Genomic DNA, 9,587 nt, shown 5'->3' with positions numbered 1-9,587 from the left:
TTATTCATAGTAAAATTATAAGTTATTTGATGGAAACATACAATACATCATAGTTTTCACATATCTTCCTTTACAACAGAAATATTTTAAATTGCAAGATACAATTGCATAAAATTAAATTTCCCTTTTAGTTATCTTAACCTTGAGACCATGTTTCATGAGAAGTACAATTGAAAGGTTAGGGGTGACACAACTACCTTCCACAACATGGACACAATAGTTCCACAAAATAGAAGCAACAACCATCTTAATCTGAATGAAAGCCAAATCTTTCCCCAAACAAGTCCTAGGCCCAGCATTAAAACTAAAGAACTTATAAGATGGCTCATAAACAATACCTCCTCTCTCAGAAATCCATCTCTCTGGCTTGAACTCCAAGCAATCTTCTCCCCAAATATCTTCAAGCCTTCCCATTGCATACACAGAAAACAATATCATTGTCTTTGGATAAAGATGATGACCACTTGGAAGTATATCAGATTTAATTGTTTCCTTTCTCTCAAAAGGGACCGGTGGAAAAAGCCTTAACGCCTCGCATATAGCTCCATGGAGATAAACAAGCTTTTTCACCTCATCAACACTTAAAACCCAAGGCTTCTCTTTGTGTCCAAAATTTTCTTTTATCTCTTCAAGAATTCTAGCTTCCACTAAAGGATGTGTTGCAACGAGATAAAAGAACCATGTAAGCGCCGAAGTTATAGTATCTCTTCCCGCTACAAAGAGATTGAATACAACATCTCTAAGAAATTTGTCACCGCGAAATTCACTTTCGCTACCATTTGTTTTTTCTTCTTCTTTGATCATCATTGTTAGAAAATCAATATGGCAAGCTTCTTCATTAGTTTCAACATTGATTTTATTTGTATTGAAATTTTTCCTAACCTCTTCGCGCTTTGATGATATACAGGAAAATAGGAATTTATCAAATATTTTGCATGCCTCGGTCATTTTTTTCTCTTCGCCTATTTGAAGCCATCTTTGGAGCTTCCAAATATAACCTGGCACAGTGTGTCTATAGAAGATGGATTCTTCGGCTTGGTTGAAAGCTTTCTCATACGCAACTTCGGGGAAATCACATGAAAGACAATTCGGATCATGTCCGAGGACTATTAAACATATGTTGTCAAACGTGAAACGGTTGAAGACATCTTGTAAATCGACCGATGAACCATTTTGTTGTTGAACATGATCCAATAAAGGAATCAATGATTTCTCAACTTTGTTGTGAATGATTTTCTCTTGAAAAACTTCAAAGCTTTTTTGTTTGAAGAGATGTTGGACAAGGTTCCTATTATATTTCCATTTATGTGAATCGGTAGTGAAAATTCCCTCACCAAAAGGTTGAAACATTTCACGAAATAAATTGCCTTTTACGAAGTTGTCGAACCTCTTGCTCATGATGTGGTGAACATTCATTGGATCAGTTGTGATTGTGCCCTTCATGTTGGTAAACCAAGGTCCTAGAAATTCAACTGTGCCACCTTTTGATTTCAACATTTGTGTTGAAAACTCGTGAATATGTGACATGTTCCAAATGAATTGTGGTAACATGCCAATGAAAGGCCAGTTTGTGAAGGCAGGATTTTTGAGGCATAGTGTTTGGTAAAAAGCATATAGGAATGAAGTGAGGATTAGTGTGATAGCCAGAACTAGAGATAGTGTTAGCGTGATCATTGCAAATGTTATAAAAATTCAATGTTAATGAAATTGAGATAGATATATTGTTATGTCATGCACCTAATGTGTCCGTAAATAATGGCATTTAAATGACTCAATTTGATTACGAAACAAATTGCGAATAATGTGACAAATGCTGATATCATGATATACATAGTAGTCAAACAATCACTAATTGATTAAGAATAATGTTAAGGTTCCACTTTGTTATGCATATAGTATAGTATATAATTATTTATGATAATTAAATGTAATTTTTGTTGAATGCATTGATATTTATCTTGTATTTTCATTACAACAATGGCTTGATATACACAATTTATCTTTTGTATTTCATTACGACAACGGCTTGATATATACTGCTATGGACATTACTTGCCTCTCAAGTAATATCAAACTTATTCAAAACTAACAAACAAGAAACTTATACAACAAGTCCTTCTTTTCTTTGATTTCTATTACAAGAATTCAAGTAATATTAGACAAATTTTTCACTCTTAAGCCCTCCACTAATTCAGTAAAGGATTTGAGCTTTAATGATTTTCACTTTGTGTAGGCATGACAACAAGATAAGTTGGAAATGATTTTTACTTCTCCTGTACTCAAATCTGAACTGCTAAACAATCATTAATTTTTGTCCGGACCTCAAACAGCGATGAAAAATTATAACCCAACCATGCTTCAAACATGTTCGGGTTGGATTCCCCTACCCAAATGCACCATTCATGTAATGGAATCAAATTTTTAATTGAAATATTCATTTTTCTCAACATCAAATTACATCATAAATAATAAAATAATACAATCTCAAAAAATTAAATAAAAACATTTCAAATATTTCAATTTATAAAATACACTAAAATATCAAAGCATTGACTAAATATTTAATATTCTAAATTACTAAAACTAAATAACATGGCAGATTCAAGGTGAATACTAGTGTTCCTATTACCCAAAATGTCCTCATATTTTTTAATCGAGAGAAACTCAAATGTAGTCAAAATAAGTATTTCCCGTCAAACTCGGGGCGGATTCGGTTAGGTCTCCACATGTATGACTTATTTTATCTTGCATAATTTTGTGAGGATATTAGTCAATTGTTCTAGAGATTGCAATGATTTAATTGAATCACTCCCTCCTTAGTAAGGTCTCTTAGAAATTGGAACCTAACATCAATTTATTTTAATCTTCTATGCATAATTGGATTCTTTGAAAGCTTGATTTAGGAATTGTTATCATAGAAGATGATTGGTTTTTTCATTTGAGTTATCTTCAAGTGAGTCAATACATTTCTTATCTAAACTCCTTGATAAGCACCTGAAGTAAATGGCATAAATTTTGCTTCTCTGGTAGACAATGTGACTATTGACTATTTCTTTGTGGACCAAAAAATTGATCCAAAACTAATCATCAATACATGCCATGAAGTATTTTTGTTATCTCTACTATCACCAGTCCATAATTTGTGCCTTCGTGTTTATGAAAATTTCTTTACCCACCTCCCTATGGGGGTCACCCCCAGCGAAAAACCTAAACTACCCCTGCTTCGGAGATGAATCTCCGAAGTTATATTTTTTTTTGAATTTTTGTTGACTTCGGAAATGCATCTCCGAAAACACCAATTTTTTGGTGTTTTCGGAGATGCATTTCCGAAGTCAAAAAAAATTCAAAATCCGTGCATATTTTCGGAAGTTCATTTCCGAAACTGTTGCTGCATATACAAATTTCCCTCCTTCACTATTTCATCATTTTTCTCCAAAACTTCTCAAAACCCTCTCTAAAACCCAATCAATCTCCATCAATTTTTCGCCCTAAAATCAAGTTTCAAACCGTTGATCACGTTAAAGGGAGCATAGAAAGCTACAATTTCAGGTAAACATCTCTCATTTCATCCCCTATTTCACTACATTGATTCAACAAATTTATGCTGAAAACTGATATGGTTCGGAAGTTCATTTCCGAAATATATTACCTAAAAAATTTCGGAAATGAACTTCCGAAATATGCCCTGGCAGTTTAAAAAAAAAACAGTTTTGGCAAATTTTGCTAATTTATTCATTTGTTAGGTATGGTGCATCCGGACAACATTGTGCAAGACGATGGAGTATTAGTTCCGGAAATTGTCAACGTTAATAACGATCCGGTTATTGACGTTACTCCTATGATCAATGCGGTCGATGTTCGGCAACATTTTACAAATGATCGGAGATTCGGTAGTCGCGAACAATTGATTGATTGGGTTCGGAAGGAAGCTAACAAACATGGATTTGGAATTGTTATTTTAAGGTCGGACAACGGAAATAGTAGGCGGAAGGCTTTCGTTGTTTTGAATTGCGAACGGGATGGTAGTTATGTACAATCAAACCGGGTGCTAAAACACGAGGACACGGGATCGAGAAAGTGCGGGTGTCCGTTTAAGTTGCGTGTCACTCGGAGGGTTGATGATTTGTGGCGGTTAACCGTAATCTGTGGAATGCGTAATCATGCCTTGGATGTCAAGTTACACGGGCATCCAATGGCGTGTTGTTTGTCCCGCGAAGAGAGGAATGTGATATCGGACCTAACGATAGTCAAAGTGGCGCCTCGCAACATACTTGCCGATTTGAAGCGTAAGAAACCGGATAGCGTTTCAAATATCAAGCAAATTTACAATGAACGGCACAATCTCAAGGTTTTGAATATGGGCCCTCGGTCGGAAATGCAACAACTTTTGAAACTACTAGGCGATAACAATTATGTTTCAAGCTTCCGAACCTCCGAGGACAAAGTTACGGTGCGTGATATTTTTTGGACTCATCCCGAAAGTATCAAATTATTCAACACATTTCCAACCGTTCTTGTCATGGATTCGACGTACAAGACAAACAAGTATAGGCTTCCTCTTCTAGAGATCGTCGGTGTGACCTCGACGGACAAGACTTATTCGGTGGGGTTTGCTTTTTTGGAGTGTGAAAAAGAAGACAACTTTACGTGGGCCTTGGGAATTTGCAAGTCTTTGTTAGTTGATCAAGAGGTTATGCCAAACGTCATTGTCACCGATCGGGACAATGCTTTGATGAATGCGGTCGATACCGTCTTCCCGACATCTACCGCTTTACTTTGCCGGTATCACATAACTTGCAACGTGAGAAGCAAGTTGAAACCCGCGGTTGGGACAAAAGATAGGCCGGATGAAAACGGTAAAGTTGTCAAAGCCGGTGTTGTGGTTGATAGGATAATGTCGGCATGGAGGGGAATTTTGGATGCATACTCCGAAGAGGATTATACCAAGAAATTGGTACACTTTAGGTCTTTGTGTGGTTCCATTAAGACTTTTTGTCATTACGTCGAATCCACCATTCTTGACAAATTTAGAGAAAAAGTCGTGTGCGCTTGGACAAATCGGGTTAGACATCTTGGTTGCACCACGACTAACCGAGTTGAATCCGCACATGCGGTCTTCAAGAGGTGGTTGGGTGATAGCAAGGAAGATTTGTGTCGCGGATGGGACACCGTGAACCAAATGCTTGAAAATCAACACAATGAAATTCAAACATCGTTCGGTCGGAGCAAGACGGTTATGGAACACCGGTATAAGGGCCAAATTCTATTCTCCCAATTGATTTACAACATATCTCGAACGGGTTTGAATTTTTTGTTTCATGAAGCTAAGCGGTCGGAGACCACGGGGACGGATAGTTCATTATGTGGGTGCACCATTAGAACTACATATGGCCTTCCGTGTGCTTGTATACTTGCAAAAAAGAAAAATTTGAATTCACCCATACGCATGGATGAGGTAGCCGACCATTGGAAGAAACTTCGTTTTGATGATTTTGACCCGCCGAAAGAAAATGACTCCAAAATCACCATCTCCGACGAGTTGGAAGTGATAATGGAGAAGTTTGCTAAAGCGGACGACACAACAAAAATGCACATAAAAGAACAATTGTGAAAGATCGCATTTCCGGAGACCACCGATTTGAAACCGCTATCTCAACCGGTTAAAACGAAAGGTGCACCGAAAAAGTCCAAAATTACACAAGATGACACGTCAACAAAACGATCTGCTTCCTATTTTGAACATGTGGATGCATCGTTCCCGGAAATTCATGAGACACCGAAGTCTAAGTGTAATGGTAACAAAGGAGCCCGTATTTCGAAGCCACCTCGCACACCGCCGATCAAAAAATCACCAATTGTCTACATTGATGAGATGCCACTTTTTATGCACAAATATATCGATAACATCGTTGATGTTGGCAGCGACGACAATTGTGGATATCGGGCCGTTGCGGGTTTGCTCGGTAAAGGGGAAAATAATCACACTTTAGTCCGACGGGAACTCATTGCGGAGTTGACTTCGTATCGGGACATCTACGGCTGACTATATGAAAATCAAGAAAAGTTTGCGAAAATTCATGATTCACTTGTTCCATCACTTACCGGTATCGCTCCGGTCTCGAAGTGGATGTCATTCCCCGATATGGGTCATCTAATAGCAAGTGCCTATGATATTGTATGCGTCGATTTGACGAGGTTTGGACTAAGTGAGACTTTCTTTCCACTTCATAGTCGACCGCCATTAGACTCGTCGGGCCGGATCATATGCATCGGGTATCTACGATCGCGGCACTTCGTCCAAGTGTTTTTTAAACCGGGGTGTCCTATACCGGCTACTTGTTGTCAATGGACCGCACATTGTTCAAATGAGGCGGAGACTTGGCCGGATCCTTTCGTTTCAAGAATGGCGGAGTTTGAAGAAATGATGAGCCAAGAGCGCGAGCAAAATAGAGAGCGGTCGAAGGACGTGCCTATTTTGGACTTAGGATCCACCGATTGGTTCGGTGAATTTTAGTTCGTTCCGGATCGTTTTTGTTTGTAACGATCATTTTTTGTATGTATTGTTGTTTATCATGTAAAATCGGACCGATTAAATACATATATAATATAAGTATGTTTTATGTCATCTTTGTGTAATTTATGTTTAATGTCAATTTCATTTGTTCAATTTACACAACACACTAAGCAATCAACAAAATGCAAAGTTTATGTCTGTTTCTGCATAATTCGGAAATGAACTTCCGAAATATGCTTGTCTGCCTCCTATTTTCGGAAGTTCATTTCCGAAATGTCCCCTGAGGCAGGATAAGGTTTGTTGGACCATCAATGCTCCAATAAGTCTATAAATACCACACACTCTTCTTCATCCTCTTCACACCACAAAACACAAATGACACAAACCTACCCCCACCTAGCATTCGTCTACTTTGAAACCGGCTACCCGATGTCGTTCCAATTTCGCTTCTCGCGCGACACGCCGTTTGCGGAGTTGATACCGTCGCTCAACACGCTTTTGCGCTATCCCGAGAATCGAAAGGTTGTCAAGCTCGAGTACCGCTCGCCATCGCTTAACGACGAGGGAGGCACTAAGTTCACACCTTTTGAGATCAAGAACGACGAAGATTTAGCGCTTTTGTGGACAACGTTCGACCGATTTTCTTCGAAAGGCCCGATCGAGTTGGACGCGAAACTTCAAAGATCGGCGGACGACGTAATCAAAATGTTGACTCATCCCCACCTACCCGTGTTCAACAATATGTAACTTTAATTTTCAGTAATATTATCGTTTAAATCTTCACCCGATTAAATAAAGCGAATCGTTGTTGTTTTCCATTTTTCTTCTGTCCAGACATAAATTCGGAAGTTCATTTCCGAATTTCTCCAAGGGGGGTGCGTTCGGAGATGAACTTCCGAAACACCACATTTTCTAAAAATGTAACTTTATTTCGGAGATGCATCTCCGAAATCAATATTTTATATTAAAAAAAACACGTTTTCGGAGATACATTTCCGAAAACACCTTTTTTTCAAAAAAAAGTACCTTTTCGGAAATGAACTTCCGAAACAAGGGGTAGTGTTGTAAATTCACCAGGGGTGAGCAAGAAGGTTAGGAGGTGGGTGAAGAAATTTTCGTGTTTATACAAGATACCAAGATCCAATGTGCCCTTTAGGTACCTTAGGATTCTTTGAATAGTAGTTACATGTAGTAGATTTCTCCATGTATATAGCCACCAAATAAACCGAAAAGGCCATGTTAGGTCTAGTAGCTAGAATGTACCTTAGACCTCCTACAATTTGTTTGTAGATGGTAGCATCAAAAGCCTTTTCATTTTCATCCTTCACCAACTTGCATCCCGGGACAATAGGACTACCAACTTTGTTACATCCTTTCAAGCCAAACCTTGATAGTATTTTAGTTACATATTTTTGTTAATGGAATAAGATTCCATGTTTTCATTGTTTTACTTTTAAGAATGAGGTGTTGAAACTCCTAAATGTTGAGATAATGTACCCAATCTCAAATAGCAAGCGGTTCAATCCTATTCAAGTAGTAACAACGAGAAGGAGATAACCTTAATAAAAATTGAAAAGGAGGGTGAAAGATGTGTATTGGTCATTGAAAGCTAAACCAAGCTACCAAGAAAGTTCATCTTCCACTCCTATTTATTGATTAGATGTTAGAGCTCTTGGAAAAACATTCATATTTTTGTTATATGGATAAATAATCAGGATTTTCCAAATCCTTATTCATCCAAGCAATGAAGAAAATACGAAATATACTTGACCTAATGGTTCATTTTCCTACAAGTGGATTCCCTTTGGACTATGTAATGTACCGACTACATTCGAGCGCTGCATGATATCAATTTTTTCCGACTTCCTTGAGGACATTATGGAAGTATTTATGGATGATTTTTTTTAATATATGGATCAATTTTGAAAACTTTCTAGCCAATTTGGAAAGAGATATTGAGATATGGGTTAATGTTAATCTAGTTATGAATTGGGACAAATGTCACTTTATGGTCAAGGAGGGAATAACACTTGTGCATTTATTGTCCGAAAGAGACTAAGCAAAAATTGAAGTTATAGAAAAATTGACACTTCTTACCTCTGTTAGAGAAGTTAGAAGCTTTTTTAGCCATGCCTGTTTTTATCACCGATTTATAAAAGATTTCTCCAAAATCTTGAAACCTATGACTGATTTGCTCATAAAAACGTTGAATTTAATTTTGAGGAGCATTTCCTAGAATCCTTCCTGAAAACGGAGGAGGCATTGATCACTACATTGATAATGCAAACGCCATATTAGAGTATTCTGTTTGAGATCATGTGTGATGCTAATGATTATGGTGTAGGCTCTATTTTGGGACAAAAGAAGACAAAAGAAACATGTTATTTACTTGCGAGCATGACCTTAGATGAGGCACAAATAAATTATGCAACAACAAAAATGAGCTTCTATATGTGGTGTTCGCAATTGACAAGTTTTGTTCATACTTAGTTGGTTCAAAAATAAATGTTAATACCAATCATGCAACTAAAAAGTACCTTCTGAATAGAAAGGATGCTAAGTCTATATTAATTTGTTAAATTTTGTTGCTTCAAGAGCTTTATCTGGAAATCAGGTCTAAGAAGTGGTTTGAGAGTGTAGTTGCAAATCATTAGTCTAGGTTTACTGACATGAGAAAAGAAAAGTCCCATTGGGAGGCATGTAACTCGTTAGTTTAGAACACTGTAATAAGTTGACGAAAATAGACATTACTACTAATTTTTATTATATTCTACAAATAAATTTCTCGTTATTAACTGAATCAAATTTTTATGAGTAAGTCAGAGACACAAATCATTATCTTAGATCCTTCTATATAATTATTACTAAAACCAATTTTCAAATTTTTGCAAAACAACTAAAAAATTGACTGTTTTAGATAAACACAAAAATAGTTGAGCTTGGTACTCGAACTGGTATCTAAGAAACTATAACTATTTTATATTACTTCGATATAATCATACACTTGAATCATGTCACTTCCTAATTAGGAACTCATTTTGATAGTGAGCTAGTTTATGGCACTTGTAGCACT

General features: G+C 37.0%; 1 protein-coding gene across 1 annotated transcript; it reads right to left on the bottom strand.

Moving 5' to 3' along the window:
* Window positions 1–1,757, bottom strand: LOC131647202 (alkane hydroxylase MAH1-like). Its single transcript, XM_058917113.1, has one exon. The coding sequence runs from the start codon at window positions 1,672–1,674 to the stop codon at window positions 115–117; it is 1,560 nt and encodes a 519-aa protein (XP_058773096.1). The 5' UTR covers window positions 1,675–1,757; the 3' UTR covers window positions 1–114.
* Window positions 1,758–9,587: the final 7,830 nt, after the last annotated feature.

Source organism: Vicia villosa, linkage group LG2, assembly GCF_029867415.1.
Source record: "Vicia villosa cultivar HV-30 ecotype Madison, WI linkage group LG2, Vvil1.0, whole genome shotgun sequence".
In the NCBI taxonomy this organism is placed as follows: Eukaryota; Viridiplantae; Streptophyta; class Magnoliopsida; order Fabales; family Fabaceae; genus Vicia; species Vicia villosa.
Note: the sequence above shows the minus strand (reverse complement) of the source record. Positions and strands in the feature narration are given on the sequence as shown.